Here is a 22758-nt window from a genome sequence, read left to right as displayed (position 1 = left end):
AATACCCCATTCTTTAGTCCTCTAGAAGATACGGTGCTGCCAGAGGTGTTTGGTAGCAGCCGACTTCTCTCTCCTATTTGAAAACACATTAACGCATAGCAAAGTTGAGCATTCATATGTATGGATTTTGGCCAATAGCTGTATAAGGTATATAGGCATCTTAATACAGGAGGGGTCAGAGCTTCTTTCTTCCTTGGTACATATTTGTAGGTGAAAAGGGTGGTATAAAACTTTAACCAACTAATCTCCTTATTTTTCAGTATGGTAACTTGAGGGTGCTTTTGGCTATTGAAGATTAGGAACATTATGTAAGATCCCAAAAACCATTAGGGAGGGTCCAACTTTTGACAGACCTACCTCATCTCATAGATACTGTACATCTCATGCTATCAGCAGATAAAGACTCTAGAGTACATATCCTTAGCCAGCTTTAATTGCAGCTTTTTATTTATTTTTTTATTACTTGATAATTATTTATGACTAAGAAAATAATGATAAAAAAAATAATAATTTGGAAAATGTGTTAAAAAGAGGGTAAAGTTGCTGAGGGGCAAGGTGACTCATATGTGGCATATCCATATGATATACCAAATTTAACACATATATATATGTATTTTGCTTGCCGTTCTATGTAATAAATGTGAATAGTATAAAAAAAACTGTGCTTAAAACATTTTGAAAATAGAGACATTTTTCTTTCAACTCAGTAGAAGAGAATATAACATTAGTTTTATATTAATGCTTATAAAAGATTTGGAGTATGATTGATTACAATTTCAAATTCTAGGATCAAGACAACCTATGCTATAAAAATAAAAAAATCTGTATGTATTATTCCAGGATTCAGGGTGCTCAATCATTTTGTTCTCCAGAAGATAAGTCACCACCAGAGGAGTCTGGCATCGGCTATCTTAGAGTATAAGAGCATTAGGCATAACTTAGTATTCCTGTAAAGAGGGATTAGGGTGAGACACCTATTTGCCAACAGCTATCTGTTGGGTATGGGGAGTTTTAACTATGAAACCTAACTTAGGCTCTTCTGTTTGATTCCTGATGAACCCCTTTTGTTTTTAAAAATTCTTGTTAAGAAAAGCTTGAATGGTCTGGATTTCTACAATATGTCAAAAGAAAATAGTTACAATTTTTCCAGCTTCAGTAAAATGTATGAAATTTGAATGAAAGCGGTGGTCCGGTACCTAAAATGTCCTTTATAAATATCTACCTTTACCTACTAATCACTTTTGTAACTTGCTTTATTACACAACACCCTACACTTCTTCCTATCTAGCTAATCCCTAAATGTGTTTTTTTACTGTACTTCTTGTTTCGTTTTAGAGGAGTCTCAAACATGATGTCACAGGAGGCTGGGGCTGCACTTCCTTTCCTGCAGTGTCTATCAACCCTCCAGGAACAAGACGCCATCAGGGGGCAGCGCTGATGTTACTTAATACAGTTTTTTGCATCACTGCTTTTTGAAGATATCCTGGATCTATGGTCATGTTGATAGAATTCATGGGAGATGTGAGTACAGAACTCCTGTTCCAGGAGGGGTGATAGATGATTCAGGGAAGTGAGTGCAGCCTCAGCCTCCTGTGACATTCTGTTTGAGACTCCTCTTAAATGAAACATTACAGTACGTGCAGTGAAAAAATACATTTAGGGATTAGCTGGATAGGGAGAAGTGTAGGGTGTTGGGTAATAATGATAGATAGATAGAAAGGACATTTTAGGTACCTGACAGCCCCTTTAATTAGTATTTATAATTCATGGGAGTTTAATGCACAATATACAAAGTTTTTGTTGATTTGTGAGCATTCGTTGTTTCAAGATGGTAAAGTTTAAAATTCTGGATTCTATAGCAAAAAAATAATTTTTGTACCTCTGTGCCCTTATTTTGCCCCCTTAATTTGAATTTAGTATAGACAATCCATCCTATGAGAAAGAGCAATAGTTATGTAAAGACTTACATAATGTGCAGTATGAGACCAGGAGGATCTGCTGACTTCATTTAAATGGGCTGCATAAGGTTGATTAAAAATATGGCAAATATTATGCGCAGATTAAAAAATGTTGATTTAGCACAAGCCTCACATATATGTAGATTTCTTATCATGTATAAATGTATTGGATATTAGCTCCTAATTTGCTGAAAATATCAGCAGCTGAAAGGATATCATTTGTAGAATTTCATTTTTATATTTTACTGCACATACAGTACATAAGACATAAACAAGCATGAAATAACATCTTTTCTTTATAATTCATGTTTTCAATAAGAATAAATTAGAAAACTTCATGGCTCCATAGTAGTGTGGCATTATATCAGATGATGTGAAAATAATATCAGATATTATTATATTAGGTTGGTTAGATATACATTTAAAAATTAAAGGAAATGTATCATCTATATGAGTTTGTTTTAATTAAAATCAGAAAGTAAAACATTTTTTTTAATCACTTTTAATTTTATGATTGTAGAGTTTTGCTTTCTACACTCTGAACATGGCTATGGGAGCAGTCATCTTGGATAAGAATAGGCTAACATGATTCAGAGCTTTGCAGCCTCCATAGATAGCAATAGACAGGTTCATACTCAACTCCTATAGGAGAGCTTTCTAGATAAGCCCTGTACTATGTTTGGGCATCATTGTGGGTTGAGTGCGGGAACGTGATCTGTGACCATCACCCAATGTGCATGTGGATTCTGTGCTATCTATAGACAGTTTAGATATTATATTGCCCGTGATAATAATATGACTACCGAAAAGTGACTTCTACAGAATAAGAAGCATGAGCCTAGCATTAAAGAGATTGTCCACTACTTTAACATTGATGACCTATCCTTAAGAAAGGTCATCATTGTCTGATCGGTAGGGGGGGTACATGCTGCGCCTCCATCCATCAGCTATCATCGGTGCTGCCGCCGGCCAAAAGTGCTCAGTTACAGAGCTGCTCCATCTGATAGTGGTCGCTGCCAGATACTGCACATCTGCCCCCTATCCAAATCAATAAGTGGCGAATGTTCAGTACCGAGCAGCGACCACTATCAGCAGACGGAGCAGCTCCATAACTGAACACTTCTGGACGGCGCAAGCACCGAGAACAGCTGATCGGTGGGGGTGCAGAGTGTCGCACCCCACCAATCAGACATTTATGATAAGTCATCACTGTTAAAGTAGTGAACAACCACTTTAAGCTTAGTGGTCACAATGATTTTTTTTTTTTAACGTAGATATTAATATTTAAATGAAATACGAACATAAACAAAAATATTTAAAAATATACTTAACATAAAAACTTATGTCATTTTTTACTGATGACACATTCTCTTTAAGTAAATTTGAGCTCTAACTATCATTGGTGAGCAACTTGTAAAATTAAAAAGTACAAGTCTGAATGCATAGTTTTACCTTTTCTAATAATAAACATGTTTTTGTTTCTATAGACTACGTTACATTTTCATCCAAACACATGGCATCAAGATAATATAAGGAGTTACCCTCTTGACACACTTCTATTTAAAAAAAAAAAAATACTAAAGTCTGTGATAAATGTTTTAAACCATATTGACCCCCAAATATGTTTAGTTTGCAACCTAATTTAATCATATAGACCTATAATTAATAACAAGACCTTTATGATGAGGTTATCAGCTTTTTGTTTGCTTTCAGGCACTTTTTTTTTTACTAAATGATTAAATGTTCCCTTTCACAGGCCAATATTGTCATTTACTTTCAGAGATCAATTTGCATAAAGCAACTAACACTCTGATAAGAACAAGTAAAAGCATTAGTAACGATAATTGCCTTATGTAAATGAGTATAATTATCAACAATGAACAATAGAATATTGTTCATCACTGACGAAATAGAGATGAAAATGTGATTGATGTCTCATAGGTATAGAAAAAAGTTAGTCTGACAACTTATTCCATGTTGACAGAAATCATTGAATGGAAATAAATAATAATGATTTGAAAATAGTGAATTCAAAAATGCTTCATAGAAAGCAACCGGAAGAGTTGTAATGTTTTATGTTTTGTATTACTCTACATATGTCTTTATGAAATTATGTTTTAATACATCTCGGCATATTTTTATTTAACTTAGTTAATTCTGTAAGGGTCAACAAGTCTATCATGGAGAAATGAAGTGCATGGCCAAATTTTTAGGGGTTGTCAAGTACTCGGACAACTCAGCCTCAATCTGCATGTTTGTCCCCTGTAAAATAATGCTTACACTCACTTCCAGTGCCTGGGCCATTCCAGTGGTGTCGGCACTCACTCTCCCAGGACTCACGTCACATTGTTATGTTATGCAATCCCTGCAGCCAATCAGTGCAGGCTTTACCCTCCTCATCTTATGATGAATCAGACATCAAGAGGAAATGATCGACCAGCCGCAGCTTTGACTTCTTCTTAATTTGCCTGAAGGTGGGAAGAGAGAAACCAGTGCTGACTAGCTGCAGGGATTGCATGACATAATATCATGCTATCCTCAGGAGAGCCAGTGCTGATACCACTGGAAAGATGCCAGCTGCAGAGTTGAGAATAAGAATTAATATTTTCCAGGGGCAACATACCGATTGAGAAGGGATTGTCCAAGTAGTGGAAAACACCTTTAATGTTTACATAATTTAAAGAAGCACTCCCATCAAAATTTTTGTCCTCTTAATACATTGCAATCATTACTTAGAATTGCTCATTTTTGCCCCTCTACCCAGCTATTTCTTCTGTTTTCTTTGCTCTAGGTAGAAACAAGAAGTATCTGGTCCCTGCATTTATCAACTACCTCTTCAACTCTTGACCCAGCTGATCAATTCCTCCCTCTTGCCATAGACTTTTGCAGTGATTCATGACTTGTACAGAGAAAATTGACCTCCTGTTTCTACATAGAGCTTAGAATGAATCAACTAGTCAGTTTTCAATCACATTATGTCGCAGACCTAATGGAAAACAGAAGAGTTAGCTGGATAGAAAGGCAGAATGAGCAATTGTAAGGACACAGTGCTAAATAATATAATGATTGCAATATATTGGGAGGATAATAACTTTGATGGAAGGTCTTCTTTGGGGCACATTTATGCCCAAATGCACAACTAAAAATGTCAACAGTACAAGTTCATCTACTGGGGGCATTTGTAATATTTGGTAGCACAACACAAATAATAAAAGCTACATTTTCAGTGTTTTGGCAAATGAAGGGAATATACTTTATGGCTGTGATTTACATTTTTTATTTCTTATTATATAGTTGAAGGGATATCTGTACACTGAATATATCAGATGTGGCAGCCCCATGCATTTTGAAGCAAAACATTCACATGATGACTCAAATAGGTAAACTATATTTCTTTTTTTTTTCTTGTTTTCTTAATCTTTTTTTGCTGATCCAAAGGTGAAAAAAAACAGAAAGAAAAAGAAAAAAAAACATAAAAAGCAAACATATTTATAACATAAACATAAAACGCTAAATATATTTACCAGATATGCACAACATAACTAAAGAAGGACTCATTTTGAACCAGGTTACAAACAAAAGACTAGTACTCAGAAAAAATGTAAGTAATTAAGCAAAATAATAAAAGAAAGGATCAAACAAGACTTTTTCATTGAACGATAGAAATACATTAAAGGCACCGCCCACTTTGTATTTTTCCAGTCATAAGTAAGTGAAAATAGGCAAACATAGACTGATAAAGAAGTTATAACAGACAGTGCAGAATACTTTCCCCAACTGTTTACATGTGGAACGCAAGGAAAGGAAGAACATATTGATTTTTTTTTCATCTTCCGAAATCTCTTCTCAAATCGATAAATTCCTATAGTCTTGTCTTTTTGCTGAAAGTTTCTCTCACCTTATTGTGTAAAATAGTCAATTTTCACTGTGCACTTTCCATCAATAAGAAAGGCTCCGTTCCCTTTTTATGTAACAGTCTTATTGAGGTTCTTGACCATTTGTTTTTGTTTGTTTTTTTGCTTCTTATAGATGGAAAGGCCTTGGTTCAGATGGATTTTCACAGATGTGCAAAGAGATGATACTGAAAATAATCACTCATAACATTTTCCCTTTTTTTTATTACTTTATTTTATTTTTTTACAAAAATATTGGCCCCTATAACTTCCACTTCAGCACGTCCTCTTCGGCAGTTAAGAACAACCATGTTAATTTTTGCAGAGGTGGCGGCTCTGTTGTGCTACTCCATATCATAAAATTGAAATCACTAGTTTTTCTGTTTGTTTTCCTTTTGTTAAAAAAAGCATAGGTAAAAGTTGTTTTCTTAACCTTCACTGTGAAGTAGAAAATGGAATCCCTAATTGCTTTCCTCAACTGTATTGCTGGTCATGAAAAACCCAATCTCCTCTTCAAGATCTTCAGCATACAAGGACACCCACCTCTATACCCTCAATGGTGTTTGATTCCAGTAGGGTGAACTTTCCATAGGTTTCAGACAGTTACTTCTGTTTTGCTGTTTGTTACAAAGTATGGCTGTGGAGGAACATAGTGCTGATTTTGTGATGGAATCTGTTCATTTACTGACTCCACTGGGCAATGCTTCTTTGTTGCATAGGCCTGCCTCCGCAGGGAATGCTCGGAGTGGTCCCAGGTTTTGTAGTCAGGATTGTATGATGAGGCCAATGGATGATTATGTATTTTGGTGACTTTGGATTTCTGTCCATTTAATTTAAGTGTGCCACCTAATGTACCACCACTAAGGGTGCCACCCAGTGTACCACTACCAAGGGTTCCACCCATTGACCCACTTAGAGTGCCACCCATTGAGCCACCAAGGGTGCCTCCCATTGATCCACCAAGAGTGCCACCAAGAGTACCACTCATTGTGCCACCATGAGTGCCACCTTCAGGACTGTAGGATCTTTCTTGTTCCACTCGGACAGGATGTAAAGGAAGGCTTCCCTTTGCTGCAAGTTCTGCAAGGTGTCTCCTTTTTGAATAGAAGTCTTCATTTCCCTTTTCCGCTGTAAAGAAAACAAAAACATATGTGAGTGCTATATAATAAAAATAAAGATGTAATAACCACAGAAAAAAAAATAAAACATAGCACAGTATCTTAAAAGTCAAAATATGAGTATTTTCATGTTGATTTGAAAAGGGAACAAGCTTTTTCAAATATTGTCTCTTGAACTTATTTACTACATTGTGTGAAGGTTTTTATTTTATGGGGGCTATACTTACCAAGATTCCTGTTAAGCTCTGAAATTACACAAGCTGATCTTACATCTGTATGATTTATGAAAGTACATAAAAACACGAAAGTGTGGTGGAAAAGCAATTCCGGAAGCTAAATAGGAAAGGATGGATGGAATGGCCAACCACATTAAGTGTAACAGTATTTAAAAAAGTAATGAGAAAGCAAGCAAAGATGTCTCCAGCAGGACCACAACCCTGGTCCTGCTGGAGACATCTTTGCTTGCTTTCTCATTACTTGAACTTTGGTAGCCCGTGACCTGGGCGTCTCCGCTGCAAGACTTCGTTGGGACTGGATGAGTCTGGCTATTACATGGTGAGCTGACATACGTTTTCCCTTTCCCTTTCCCCTTGTTTTTTCAGTATTTAAAAAAGGGCTCAATGCTTTCCTCACAACAAATGGCGTTGTGGGTTATGGATAATCTAGTGATAGAGTATATATAACTGGTGGAGAAAGGTTGAATTTGAAGGACCTGTCTTTTTTCAGCCTATGTAACTATGTAACATCTGTACTTGTATATCAATATAAAGTTGTACTTTTGCATTATCTACCTAGATCAAGTTTAAATAAAAGATACCCTCCACCCTTGTAATGCTACAGCCAAATGACACGCAAATGTGTATTTTTCACTCAACTTCACTACAGGTTTGCCTTAATTCTAGACTTAACAAACAGCAAAGGTAAAAAAGTGCCTCTATCCCATGAGACCATGTAGAGGGGTAGCTAAAAATGGCCATAGACATTAGATTTTGGTAGGACCAATCAACTATCTTAAAGGGGTTGTCCACTACTTAATCACTTCAGGGTCCCATTTAAAATAAAAACAGTGGATACTCACCTGCCGCAGTGGTGCCATTCTAGTGATGTTGGTGCCGCTATTCCTAGCAGATCTCATGACATTGTTGTGTCACATGCCCACTGCAGCCAATAAGTAGCCATTGATCGTCTGTAGCTAATCAATATTCCGTCAGAGCAATCATCTGCTCAGATGAAATAGTAAAGGCTGCAGTGGATCTATGGCCGTTGATTGGCTGATGCACCCTCGTGACAAAACAATGTAATTTAATCTTCCAAGAAATATTGGTGCTGACATCGCTGGAAGGGCGCCACTCTGTGTGGTGTGCATCCTTTTTTTTATTGTAAATGGGGTTGTGAAGTGATTAAGCTGCAGTTGTCCAGTAGTGGACCCCTTTCATTTGTATGATGGTGCCATAACTTGGCAGATATGTGGGGAAGTGGGATTGGGCTTCTGGATTTCAATATGTCTGATTATTTTGCTACCAGGTTAGATTAGCTGCCATCATCGTGGCTTACCAGGCTCCTTACTCCACTCTCATTTAGAACACTAGTGTGATGAATGTGATTGTGTGGGGAGGGTTTGGCCAGCTATCTAAAGTTAATGGCCAGATTGTGCAAGAATAATTCATGGCGTAATAGTAAAATATTTTATAAAGAAAATAAATATTTGGTAGAAAAAGTGGCACAAAATGACAAAACAAAGGTTAGTTCTAAAGGCGTGTAAATTTAGAATTACATATTTAGTAAGTTGGTTTCCTAATTAAAGTGCCATGTAATCTGAGAGCAGCGTGATGCAGGGGCTGAGACCACAATTTCAGCAATGTGTCACATACTAGGCTATGTTTTTCTTCTTCAATAAAATCAGTGTTTTATCAGCAAGAGATTATCAGTACAGGACTAGGCGACCCATACCTTCTGGTCCAACCACAATCCCACCACAGATTAGCAATGTTCTGTCATTTCTTGTATATGCACTGGTTTACATAATTTTACATCTTCAGGTGATTATTATACTTTTTTCCCCTTTTCAGCTCATTCACCTTCTTTATTTGCATTTGCCAAGTTGGATATTGATTCCCCTTTCCTTGCTTTCAACAATATTCCTTAAAAAATATTGATATTATTTGTATTTACATTTGTCCTAGTACTTCTTTTTTCTTTATTGGTTGCTGAATCTTTGTGCACTTAGGACACTCACCCCGTTTGGGATTACAATCCTATTTATTCTTATTTATTCTATTTAGATTACATAGCAAAAACTGGCTAAGAGATTCTTTCTAAGTGAGAAAAAAAAAACGCACCGTGGTGGCCAAAAGATAGATACAATACAGAGATGGACCTCAGAGCATAGAAGATTTTTGCTTGTTTCTAAAAAGTAGTGTCTTTCATTGTGCTTGTTATTGTACATACCCGAGAATGGTAAAGCTTGGTCAGAACTTTTTAGTTGGCATAGATTTAGTATACTATGACAGTCAGAGCTCCATCAGCCATGAGGTAAGATGAACATTTCGCCTCAGGCGAAGTACATCTCTTGGTGCAACAAAACGGCAATGTCTACTTGATGTATATCACAGTTGTCTTGACCCTGAGAGCAAGACACTGTCAAACATATAACACTAAGTCAGTCTATCTCCGCTAACATACAAGGTAGGTGGACCCAATATCTCTGCATGTGTCTTGGATGCTGCTGTGATCGTATGGTTTCTCTTCCTCCAATTCAGGACCTTGTGGGAGGGACTCCAACATCTCTCTATGCTGTGTTGATAAATATTTATTTAGTATTCTTCTTTACAGGCACATTGTACATACATCTGTATGCATCAGTACATCTCTATACCTGTATATTAGGTGTGGAATAAAAGTCAAGGTTTTTTCTCTTATAAATTTACTAAAAAATAATGAAAACAATTGCAATAATCATATTTTTATACACTTTTTTTAGTATCCTTGGAATTGGAACAACATATTATACAGTGAACTGATTACTTATATTGATTAGTATATGGCATAAAAAATGGCGTAATTGTTATTTTTCCATTTAACCCTTAAAAAATTTAACAGCAATACACATACACCAGAAAAGTGGAAGAACAAGATAAGTATAATGTTCTTTCAGTTTTTTACATCTTCCCAGCCCTAAAAAGTATCAAGGAATATTGTGGCCAACATTCCAGCGAATTGAATGGCAAATACAGGTTCTAGAAAATCCAATTTTTAAAAAAAAATCTGAAGCAAATTCGATTCACTTTGAATTGCTTCACTCATCTCTACTGAACAGGTTTTTTACCTGGATTTACAACATGCCTGAAGACAGATATACAACCCCTGGCAAAAATTATGGAATCACCGGGCTCGGAGGATGTTCATTCAGTTGTTTAATGTTGTTGAAAAAAAGCAGATCACAGACATGGCACAAAACTAAAGTCATTTCAAATGGCAACTTTAGGGCTTTAAGAAACACTAAAAGAAATCAAGATAAAAAATGTGGTACTCAGTAAGGGTATTTTTTTCAGACCAAGCAGAGGGAAAAAATTATGGATCACTCAATTCTGAGGAAAAAATTATGGAATCACGAAAAACAAACACACAAAAGAACACTTCAATACATCACTAGTATTTTGTTGCACCACCTCTGGCTTTAATAACTGCTTGCAGTCTCCGAGGCATGGTCTTAATGAGTGATAAACAGTAATCTTCATCAATCTGGCTCCAACTTTCTCTTATTGCTGTTGCCAGATCAGCTTTGCAGGTTGGAGCCTTATCATGGACCATTTTCTTCAACTTCCACCAAAGATTTTCAATTGGATTGAGATCCGGACTATTTGTAGGCCATGACATTGACCTTAAGTGTCTTCTTTCAAGGAATGTTTTCACAGTTTTTGCTCTATGGCAGGATGCATTATCATCTTGAAAATGATGTCATCATCCCCAAACATTCTTTCAATTAATTGGATAAGAAAACTGTCCAAAATATCAATGTAAACTTGGGCATTTATTGAAGATGTAATGACAGCCATCTCCCCAGTGCCTTTACCTGACATGCAGCCCCAAATCATCAATGACTGTGGAAATTTGATTGTTCTCTTCATGCAGTCATCTTTATAAATCTCATTGGAACAGCACCAAACAAAAGTTCCAGCATCATCCCCTTGCCCAATGCAGATTCGCGATTCATCACTAAATATAACTTTCATCCAGTGATCCACAGTCCACGATAGCTTTTCCTTAGCCCATTGTAACCTTGTTTTTTTCTGTTTAGGTGTTAATGATGGCTTATGTTTAGCTTTTCTATATGTAAATCCCATTTCCTTTAGTAGGTTTCTTACAGTTTGATCACAGACATTGACTCCAGTTTCCTCCCATTCGTTCCTCATTTGTTTTGTTGTGCATTTCCTGTTTTAGAGACATATTGCTTTAAGTTTCCGGTCTTGACACTTTGATGTCTTCCTTGGTCTACCAATATGTTTGCCTTTAACAACCTTCCCATGTTGTTTGTATTTGGTCCAGATTTTAGACACAGCTGACTGTGAACAACCAACATCTTTTGCCACATTGCGTGATGATTTACCTTCTTTTAAGAGTTTGATAATCCTCTCCTTTGTTTCAATTGACATCTCTCATGTTGGAGCCATGATTCATGTCAGTCCACTTGGTGTAACAGCTCTCCAAGGTGTAATCACTCCTTTTTAGATACAGACTAACGAGCAGATCTAATTTGATCCAGGTGTTAGTTTTGGAAATGAAAATGTACAGGGTGATTCCAGAATTTTTTCCTCAGAATTGAGTGATTCCATCATTTTTTCCCTCTGCTTGGTCTGAAAAAAATTACCCTTACTGAGTACCACATTTTTAATCTTGATTTCTTTTAGTGCTTCTTAAAGCCCTAAAGTTGTCATTTGAAATGACTTTAGTTTTGTGCCATGTCTGTGATCTGCTTTTTTTCAACAACATTAAACAACTGAATGAACATCCTCCGAGCCCGGTGATTCCACAATTTTTGCCAGGGGTTGTATATTCTTTAGATGCATGACATGTGAGATACTGATGGTAGCTATTGTGTTTTTGTGTATATCAGAGCTGCCTAGAAGAGATACTTTAATATGTAAGAATAACTCTCTTAGGCATCTAAATGTGGTCTTGAATAATAATTATCCAGCTACTTGACCTTTTCAGAATAGAAATGCCGCATTGCTGGTTTGTAACTTGTCATAAAAATACACTGGCCAGTTGTAAGTGATAATGTTTCTGATGATTTGTCCAGAGGTAGATGATTGCTGAAAGTCTGTTTGAATTTGGTTGTCTAAAGTGTGGTGCAAAATGACACTAATACAACTCTCGACTGTGACACATTGCCAGTGGAAAGTTGAGAACGCTGCTCTTAATCCTGAAATTAGGAATGACACCTCATGGTAATGAAGCACATTACTTACACCCTTTCAACACCTAATTTGTATCTGTCTGACTGATCTGGAGATTCTCCCATGACTAGTTGGAGAATCTAACCATGAAAACAATGTGCTAGCAGTTTTCCAGTATTTGTGAATTATTCAAAATATGTTCACATGACGGACGCCATCGTAGGCAAGGTTCACATTAGCTTTCCAGTATTCTGTTGTTTCTCTTTTCCATTTTTGGAGTAGAAAATGGAATTTGATCAGGGGATGAATCCATTAAATAACAGACACCAATAACACCTGAATGACCTAGTTCATTATATCAACTTGAGTTGGGTTTCCATCATGGTGACCTTTTTCCAGCAAGTTGATAGATACAATGAATGGAACCTGAATAATGCCATCATAGTCAGTAGGCTCCTTTAGGAACCATTGGTGTACATCGTGCTATGATATTATTTTTTTGGTAATACAATTGACAACATGATGGAAATTTGCAGTAAATGAGGAATACGGTGGTTCGGAGTCCGCGTTGCCCAAAGTTCAAAGGTACGATCACATACAAAGCTGAACTATGAATGTGTTTTTTTGTGTCAACGCGTTTCAAGGTTTTCAAACTGCTTCATCAGGACCAAACCACAATGATCATGATGAAAATTTGTCATTTGCTGGACCTGTCCTCTTCATGAATTCAACTTTTAGAATGGAATTAAAAAATGGAATTGTATGTAAACCACCACCACCACCACCTAAAATCTGGTGTGAATGTGGAATTATTGCAGATTAGTTAGTTTTCACTTAGGTAATGACAAACAGTTTGATGAAAAATACAGTAAATAAGTGCATGTTGTCAGTATGCTATTACTTCCAAGCTCATGATTAAGAGCCTTGAGCTCAAAACGCGTAGGCCTAGTGTGTTTATTATAAAATGTTTTCCTTTTTGATATTTTAATAGTTACAAAAAATAATGTTTTGATAGTCCTTTCCATTGCAGTTGCTGGATGTCTTCCAGCCTTCTTCCTGATCATTTTCACCTGGGAATCAGACTGTGGTTTCTGTCTATGCACCGCACCTTATTAGATTGAAGGATACCTGGACAGGGTGAGCTGATTTGATATTTTTCTTTGTAATTGTAAAAGTCATATAATAAAAGAACAAAGACAAGGTGAAAACATAATACCAGGCCAATATACATAATATCAATTTTCGCTATCTAGATGCTCAGGCTGCTTGCATATGGTTAACCAGGTGTTGACAATTGTGAATATTATTAAGCATATATGATATTGGAAATGTCAGCACTACTGGAGCTTGGCACTACGATCATAGCAGTTGATGAAGTGCAGTGAATAAAGGTAAGCTGCAATACCAGATATTGCTGACGGTGCTGTTTCTGGAAGAAAACATCCATATGTTTAACAAAAAAATGAATTTTACATACAATTTATAAAACTTTTATTATTTGATGTCACAGAAGAACCGTTAAAGAGTAAGCGTTGTTTTAATTTTTATTTTCATAAATCAATAGTACACATGAAAATAAGCAAATTTGTAATATATCTCATCAGAAAAATTTGCTTCTCTGCCAAAATTGATCAGTCATTATCAAAATTTTCAATTCTGATGTAAAATCTGTATTCAATGAAGACAAACTTTCCCATTACAGATGTAGGAGATGGCAATTGCTACAATCTTATCAGTAACAGCTGCCATCTCCTATCTCAGTAATAGGAAAGCCTGTCTTCACTGAATGCAGATTTTTTAATTTGTATAATGACTGATCAATTCTGGCAGAGAAAGAAGCAGATTGTTTTAATAAGTTATATTACAAAGTTTTTATTTTCATGTGTCCTATTGATTTATTAAATAAAATTAAAAACGCCGGTTACGCTTTACGTGATCATCAGGCGCAAGATCCAAGTTGGGGCTGCAAAATGTTTATCCCATATATTTACACCCAAAGAATGCTCAGATAGGAAGAGATATGTCAGAGATAAAGGATAATTGATATCACAGGGACAATAAACACATTGGAGCAAATTTATCAATGCTAATTCTTAGACAGCGCTAACTTAGATTAAACATTCTTAGACTTAGTCTTAGACTAAACTGGCAGACAACAGTGACATCATTTGCGGGGGCAGCGCTGGTCTCTGTACGCTGGGTATTCTGACACCTCTCTGCTGCCGGTTTATCACTATTCACCTACTCCAACAACAGAGCGGTTGCTTTGCGCAGGGCACAGAATGCAAGAAACAGGGGACAGCACGCAAGAGACAGGGTCAATGCGCAGGAGACAGGGCACAGCACACAGGAGACAGGGGACAGCATGCAGGAGAAAGTGCAGGGAACAGTCACTGAAATAACCTTCGTTTTAGGGAGGAGGTAGAGGCTGCGGCAGTGACCGCTGCCTCTGCCCCTGAGGAGGCTTTGTTTGAGTATCCCAGCATGCAGTGGGATTCTCAAATGAAGAGTCATCAGACAGGAAGTAGGGAAAAATACAATAGCAATTAGATAGTGTAGTTAGGGAACGGTAGGGAATTTTTAAAGCAAGTATATTAGAAATTCGTTTCGAGTATGGCATCAAATAGATAGGGATTTAGGAAGAAAATGACTTTGCCTTTGGACGACCCCTTAAAGCACCCATTCTTATATTAGCTGTGAGTTTTTTTCGGTTAGTCAGAACCTTACTTCTTATCTCAAACAGATCTGAGTGACCTTATCGGTGACGTAGATTTGTCTAAACAGCAATCAGAGCTTCTAAGTTCCAAGCTCAAAGGATGGAATCTGCTCTGGAAGACTTGAGAATATGCAGGTATCATAGCCGAGAGAGTGATTTCAAAAACTATTTCTCTGAAGAAAAAGGAGTATTTTTTTGCAATAATTTTGTATGATTATGGAGGCCCCAAGACTGGGCAGATGAGTGTCAATTGTTTGTGGACTTATCAAAACTTAGATTGAAGGCCGTTCTTTTGTAAAATGGTAATAAACTCCAATCAATATCTGTTGCACATCCTGCGGATATGAAACAGACATAACAAAATATGAAACTGCAGTTAGAAAAAATCCAGTATGAAAAATATAACTGGAATATCTGTGGAGATTTGAAGGTGATTGTTTTATTGCTTGGATTGCAACTTGGGTACACTAGATTCTGCTGTTTTTTATGTCAATGGGATAGCAGGGATAGGAAGCCTCACTTCATTCCAAAACAATGGCCTAAATGTGAATCTCTTGTTCCTGGCCAAAAAAAATCTCAAATGTAACTTTAGTGAATCTTGAAAAAGTATATTTACCTTCACTGCATATTCAACTAGGATTGATGAAAGAATTTGTAAAGGCACTTAATAAAAAATCTGCTGCATTTATGCATTTGAAATGTAAATTTCCCAAAGTTAGTAATGCAAAACTGAAAAAAGGCATTTTTTAGGGCCACAAATAAGATCAGTGATGGATGATGAACAATTTCAGGAACTGTTAAATCTATTGCAAAAAGCAGCCTGGCTGTCTTTCAAAGATGTCTCCTCTTCTCTTCTCAGAAATCATAAAGCAGAAGACTATGGGGATATAGTGAGTGATCTTGTGAAATCATACCAAGCTATGGGATGCAAGATGTCCTTGAAACTTAATTTCTTGGACTTCTTCCCAGAAAATCTTGCTGCTTTCAGTGACCAGCATGGAGAACGTTTTCATCAACAGATTTCTAGAATGAAATGGAGGTACCAATGCAAGTAGAGCCCCAGTATGTTGGCTGACTATTGCTTGGCCAAAGAAGAGAGACATCCTGCTACAAGTAATCCCGAATATAATGTTGACATAAGTATTATTTTTTAATATTTCCATAAAACTTGAAATGTGTGTCATAAGAAACCCTGCCTGTTAGAAAAAAATCTGAATGCATATTTAAATTCAGCACGAAAAATATATTAAAATACAGTTAATTTTGTTTTTGTAAATGAAAAAAAAAAATATTGTCAACCAGTAGATTAGTAACATAGATCACAAATGTGCCTATTATGGAAGAGTGCACAAGAAAAAAGCCATTTTTGAAAGCAAGCCATAAGAAGAACTGCTTGTAGTTTGCAAATAGCCATGTAGGAGGAAGCAGCAAGCATGTGGAAGAAGGTACTCTGGTCAGATGAGACCAAAATAGAACTTTTGGCGCTAAATGCAAAATGCTATGTCTGGCAGAAACCTAACTCTGCACAGCTCCCTGAAAACACTATCCCCACCGTCAAACATGGTGGTGGCAGCATCATGTTGTGAGGATGCTTTCTTCAGCAATGTCAGGAAAGCTGGTCAGAGTTGATGGGAAGATGGATTGAGCTAAATACTGGAAAATCCTGGAGGAAAACTTATTAGAGACTGCATAAGACTTGAGACTGGGGTGTAGGTTCACCTTCCAGCAGGACACAGACCCTAAGCATACAGCCAGAGCTACAATGAATGGTTTAGATCAAAGCATATTCATGTGTTTGATTGGGCCAGTCAACGTCCAGACCTAAATCCCATTGAGAATCTGTGGCAAGACTTGAAAATTGCTGTTCACAGACGTCTCCATCCAATCTCACTGAGCTAGAGCTAGTTTGCAGAGAATGGTCACAAATTCCAACCTCTAGATGTGCAAAGCAGGTAGAGACATACCCCTAAAGACTTGCAACAGTGATGGCAGTGAAAGGTGGTCCAACAAAGTATTAATTCAGGGGGGCTAAAAACAAATGTACATCACAATTTTCAGACTTACATTTTTAAAATATTTAGAAAACAATGTATCATTTCCTTTAAACTTCACAAATACTTGTTACTTTGTCTTGGTACATCATCAGAAATACCAATAGAGTACCTTTAAGTTTGTGAAAAAAATGAGGAAAAGTGAATACTTTTTCAAGGCACTATCCATATATATATACCTATGTATACCTGTAAACATAAACAGTATATATATATATATATATATATATATATATATATATACTTACACATATATATACATAGATATATACCGCTCAAAAAAATAAAGGGAACTCTCAAATAATACATCCTAGATCTGAATGAATGAAATATTCTCATTGAATACTTTGTTCTATACAAAGTTGAATGTGCTGACAACAAAATCACACAAAAATCATCAATGAAAATCAAATTTATTAACCAATGGAGGCCTGGATTTGGAGTCACCCCCAAAATTAAAGTGGAAAAACACACTACAGGCTGATCCAACTTTGATGTAATGTCCTTAAAACAAGTCAAAATGAGGCTCAGTAATGTGTGTTGCCTCCACGTGCCTGTATGACCTCCCTACAATGCCTGGGCATGCTCCTGATGAGGTTGCGGATGGTCTCCTGTGCGATCTCCTCCCAGACCTGGACTAAAGCTGGATAGTCTGTGGGGCAAGGTGACGTTGGTGGATGGAGCGAGACATGATGTCCCAGATGTGCTCAATTGGATTCAGGTCTGGGGAACGGGCGGGCCAGTCCATAGCTTCAATGCTTTCATCTTGCAGTAACTGCTGACACACTCCAGCCACATGAGGTCTGGCATTGTCCTGCATTAGGAGGAACCCAGGGCCAACCACACCTGCATATGGTCTCACAAGGGGTCTGAGCAGGGCCGGCTCCAGGTTTTTCTGGGCCCCGGGCGAAAGAGTCTCAGTGGGCCCCTTTAACACATACCACGATTCATGATGCAGAGATACGGCGGAGAAATATATATATATAGTACAATGCAAAGATTTCACTTCATGAGTGATATCTATTGTAAATTCCACAATAGCTCAGAAACCGGTGAATCGCTCCACACAGAATAGTGGCCCCCATATAAGGCTCCATACGGAATACTGGTCCCCATATAACGCCCATACGGAATACTGGCCCCCATATAACGCTTCATACGGAATACTGGCCCCCATATAAGGCCCCATACGGAATACTTGCCCCCATATAAGACCCCATACGGAATACTGGCCCCCATATAAGACCCCATACGGAATACTGGCCCACATATAAGGCCCCATACGGAATACTGCCCCCCATATAAGGCCCCATACGGAATACTGGCCCCCATATAAGGCCCCATACGGAATACTGGCCCCCATATAAGACCCCATACGGAATACTGGCCCCCATATAAGACCCCATACGGAATACTGGCCCCCATATAAGACCCCATACGGAATACTGGCCCCCATATAAGACCCCATACGGAATACTGGCCCCCATATAAGACCCCATACGGAATACTGGCCCCCATATAAGGCCCCATGCGGAATACTGACCCCCATATAAGGCTCCATGCGGAATACTGACCCCCATATAAGGCTCCATGCGGAATACTGACCCCCATATAAGGCTCCATGCGGAATACTGACCCCCATATAAGGCTCCATGCGGAATACTGACCCCCATATAAGGCTCCATGCGGAATACTGGCCCCCATATAAGGCTCCATACGGAATACTGGCCCCCATATAAGGCTCCATACGGAATACTGGCCCCCATATAAGGCCCCATACGGAATACTGGCCCCTATATAAGGCTCCATATGGAATAATGGCCCCCATATAACGCTCCATACAGGATACCGGTCCCCATATAATGCTGCATGCAGGCTGTTACCCCCCACATAATGCCCCATACAGCCTGTCCCCCCCTTATAATGCTCCATGCAGGCTGTTACCCCCCACATAATGCCCCATACAGGCCCCTCCCTTTTAATGCTCCATGCAGGCTGTTACCCCCCACATAATGCCCCATACAGGCTGCCCCCCCCTTATAATGCTCCATGCAGGCTGTTACCCCCCACATAATGCCCCATACAGGCCCCCCCTTTTAATGCTCCATGCAGGCTGTCCCCCCCCACATAATGCCCCATACAGGCACCCCCCTTTTAATGCTCCATGCAGGCTGTTGCCCCCCACATAATGCCCCATACAGGCTGCCCCCCCTCTTTATAATGCCCCATGCAGGCTGTCACCCCTCCTCTTTATAATGCTCCATGCAGGCTGTCACCCCTCCTCTTTATACTGCCCCATGCAGGCTGTCACCCCTCCTCTTTATAATGCCCCATGCAGGATGTCCCCCCCTCTCTTTATAATGCCCCGTGCAGGCTGTTCCCCACCTTATAATGCCCCATGCAGGCTGTTCCCCACCTTATAATGCCCCATGCAGGCTGTCACCCCTCCTCTTTATACTGCCCCATGCAGGCTGTCACCCCTCCTCATTATAATGCCCCAAGCAGGAATCCCCCCCTCTTTATAATGCCCCATGCAGGCTGTTCCCCACCTTATAATGCCCCATGCAGGCTGTCACCCCTCCTCTTTATAATGCCCCATGCAGGCTGTCACCCCTCCTCTTTATACTGCCCCATGCAGGCTGTCACCCCTCCTCTTTATACTGCCCCATGCAGGATGTTCCCCCCTCTCTTTATAATGCCCCGTGCAGGCTGTTCCCCACCTTATAATGCCCCATGCAGGCTTGTCCCCACCTTATAATGCCCCATGCAGGCTGTCACCCCTCCTCATTATAATGCCCCAAGCAGGAATCCCCCCCTCTTTATAATGCCCCATGCAGGCTGTTCCCCACCTTATAATGCCCCATGCAGGATGCCCCCCCCTCCCCTCTTTATAATGCCCCATGCCTCCATACATTAAAAAAAAAAAAAAATCAAATACTCACCTCCCTTCTCCTCACCTGCTACCTGCTGCCCGCTGCCTGCTGCCTGCTGACCGCCGCTCGCTGCTCGGCTCCGAACTCCAGCGTTGTCGGCGTTGTCCCACTCAGCGCTCCCTGTGACGGCTCAGGGGAGGGCGCGGTGTAAAGACGTCACCGCGCCCTCTGACCTGAGACGTCACAGGGGGCGCAGAGCAGGAAGACAGCTGATCTGCGGAGGCATGGGGAGAGGTAAGTATCGGGCTGCCGGGGCCCTGAGCAAGCGGTGGAGAAGGGCGGGCGCTGACACCAATCTCCTCCGCCCATAGCCCAGCGGGGTGCGCGACCGCCAGTGGGCCCCTCTGCCTGCTCAGGGCCCCGGCATTTGCCCGGGTGCGCCGGGTGCTGACGCCGGCCCTGGGTCTGAGGATCTCATCTCGGTACCTAATGGCAGTCAGGCTACCTCTGGCGAGCACATGGAGGGCTGTGCGGCCCTCCAAAGAAATGCCACCCCACACCATTACTGACCCACTGCCAAATCGGTCATGCTAAAGGATGTTGCAGGCAGCAGATCGCTCTCCACAGCGTCTCCAGACTCTGTCACGTCTGTAACATGTGCTCAGTGTGAACCTGCTTTCATCTGTGAAGAGCACAGGGCGCCAGTGGCGACTTTGCCAATCCTGGTGTTCTGTGACAAATGCCAAGCAGCCTGCACGGTGTTGGGTTGTGAGCACAACCCCATCTGTGGATATTGGGTCCTCAAACCACCCTCATGGAGTCAGTTTCAAACTGTTTTTGCAGACACATGAACATTTGTAGCCTGCTGGAGGTCATTTTTCAGTGCTCCTCCTGTTCCTTCTTGCACAAAGGCAGAGGTAGCGGTCCTGCTGCTGGGTTGTAGCCCTCCTACAGCCCCCTACACGTCTCTTAATGTACTGGCCTGTCTCCAGGTAGCACCTCCAGCCTCTGGACACTACGCTGACAGACACAGCAAACCTTCTTGCCACAGCTCGCATTGATGTGCCATCCTGGATGAGCTGCACTACCTGAGCAACTTCTGTGGGTTGTAGAGTCCGTCTCATGCTACCACGAGTGTGAAAGCACAACCAACATTCAAAAGCGACCAAAACATCAGCCAGAAAGCATTGGTACTGAGATGTGGTCTGTGGTCCCCACCTTCAGAACCACTCCTTTATTGAGGGTGTCTGGATAATTGCCAATAATTTCCAATTATTCTCTATTCCATTTGCAAAACAGCATGTGAAATTGTCAATCAGTGTTGCTTCCTAAGTGGACAGTTTGATTTCACAGAAGTTTGATGTACTTGGAGTTATATTCTGTTGTTTAAGTGTTCCCTTTATTTTTTTGAGCAGTGTATATATATATATATATATATATATATATATATATATATATAACTCTTCTGTAATCTGAGACATAGATTATTTTCGATGGGTATATGCACTTTTATGGAGTATGATGATTAATACATCACCCCTATTTGTTTTCCATTAATTATTATTTTCTCATCTATCTGTAATTACAGTATGTACACCGGAGCATCACAGCGCTGTGGAGAGCAATAACCCATATTATTTTCATTACTGCTGATTTTATGCATAGCCAATGAAATTCTCATCTCTCTAGACTTCAAATTGCAATATACTTATTCCCTTAGCTGCTGCATGTAAAGTGTATGTGCACTTCTGAACAGTGCAGTCTGGGCACAGGAAAGTAAAGAGCTCCATGTTATGGTCTGCTTTAATCCAGCACTTGTAACATCTAGCAGAAAAATAATAGGCAGCTGTTTATGTGCCTTCACTGTCTCTGCCTCCCACTTCTTTTGTATTTTATCCGTGCTGTAACTTACACAAAAAGCATTCGCTGGCACTGAGAGATTGCATAATCTTGCTTCTTTCCAGACATTATTTAAAACGTTAGTCCACCCACAAGCGTTAGGAAAGTATAGTATTTTATTATTGCAGCGAATGTTACCTTTATTCTGCTAGCTATGGAATGTACACATTATCTATCAGTCATTAATGTTTTTTTCTCTCCAAAATTATTATGCAATACATACAAAGCTAGTCAAAAATGCTCAAAGCTTTTAGTTACTGGTAAAAGACTACTCAATGGATTTATCGTACAATGGAGACGTGCTTGTGAAGGCCCTTGAAAACAAGCATCACAAACATTTTATTTATTTATCTATACAGTAAATATTCATTTAAGTTGGTATTTGTAGAATGTTTGGAACTCAGTGAACAAAAAGGTAAAAGATTTGCCCGTCCATATAGTGTCATGCATGCATGCATATATATATATATATATATATATATATATATATATAGGTATATATATATATATATATATATATATATATATATATATATATATATATACAATGGGGAAAATAAGTATTTGATACACTGTCGATTTTACAAGTTTATGTAGGTACACTTCAACAGTGAGAGACAGAATCTAAAAATAAAAAAAAATGAAATCACGTTGTATGATTTTTAAATAATTAAATTGCATTTTATTGCATGTAATAAGTATTTGATCACCTACCAAGCAGCAAGAATTCTGGCTCTCACAGACCTGCTAGTTTTTCTTTAAGAAGCCCTCCTACTCTGCACTTATTACCTGCATTAATTGCACCTGTTTGAACTTGTTACCTGTATAAAAGACACTTGTCCACATGCTCAATC

At 39.1% G+C, this 22758-nt stretch overlaps 1 protein-coding gene across 1 annotated transcript in view; it reads right to left on the bottom strand.

Annotated features, from left to right (window-relative positions):
* Window positions 1-1317: 1317 nt before the first annotated feature.
* SHISA9 (shisa family member 9) overlaps window positions 1318-22758 on the bottom strand; it is a 515889-nt gene continuing 494448 nt past the window's right edge. Inside the window, exon 4 of the mRNA XM_073647698.1 lies at window positions 1318-6979. Coding sequence (XP_073503799.1) covers window positions 6447-6979 — 533 coding nt within the window. The 3' untranslated portion in view covers window positions 1318-6446. The remainder of the gene's footprint in view (window positions 6980-22758) is intronic.

The sequence above is a fragment of the Phyllobates terribilis genome, unplaced genomic scaffold, assembly GCF_046119375.1.
Source record: "Phyllobates terribilis strain yellow unplaced genomic scaffold, ASM4611937v1 Scaffold_9__5_contigs__length_417890890, whole genome shotgun sequence".
Classification (NCBI taxonomy): Eukaryota; Metazoa; Chordata; class Amphibia; order Anura; family Dendrobatidae; genus Phyllobates; species Phyllobates terribilis.
The sequence above is the reverse complement of the archived record's forward strand: the minus strand, read 5'-3'. Positions and strand labels throughout refer to the sequence as shown.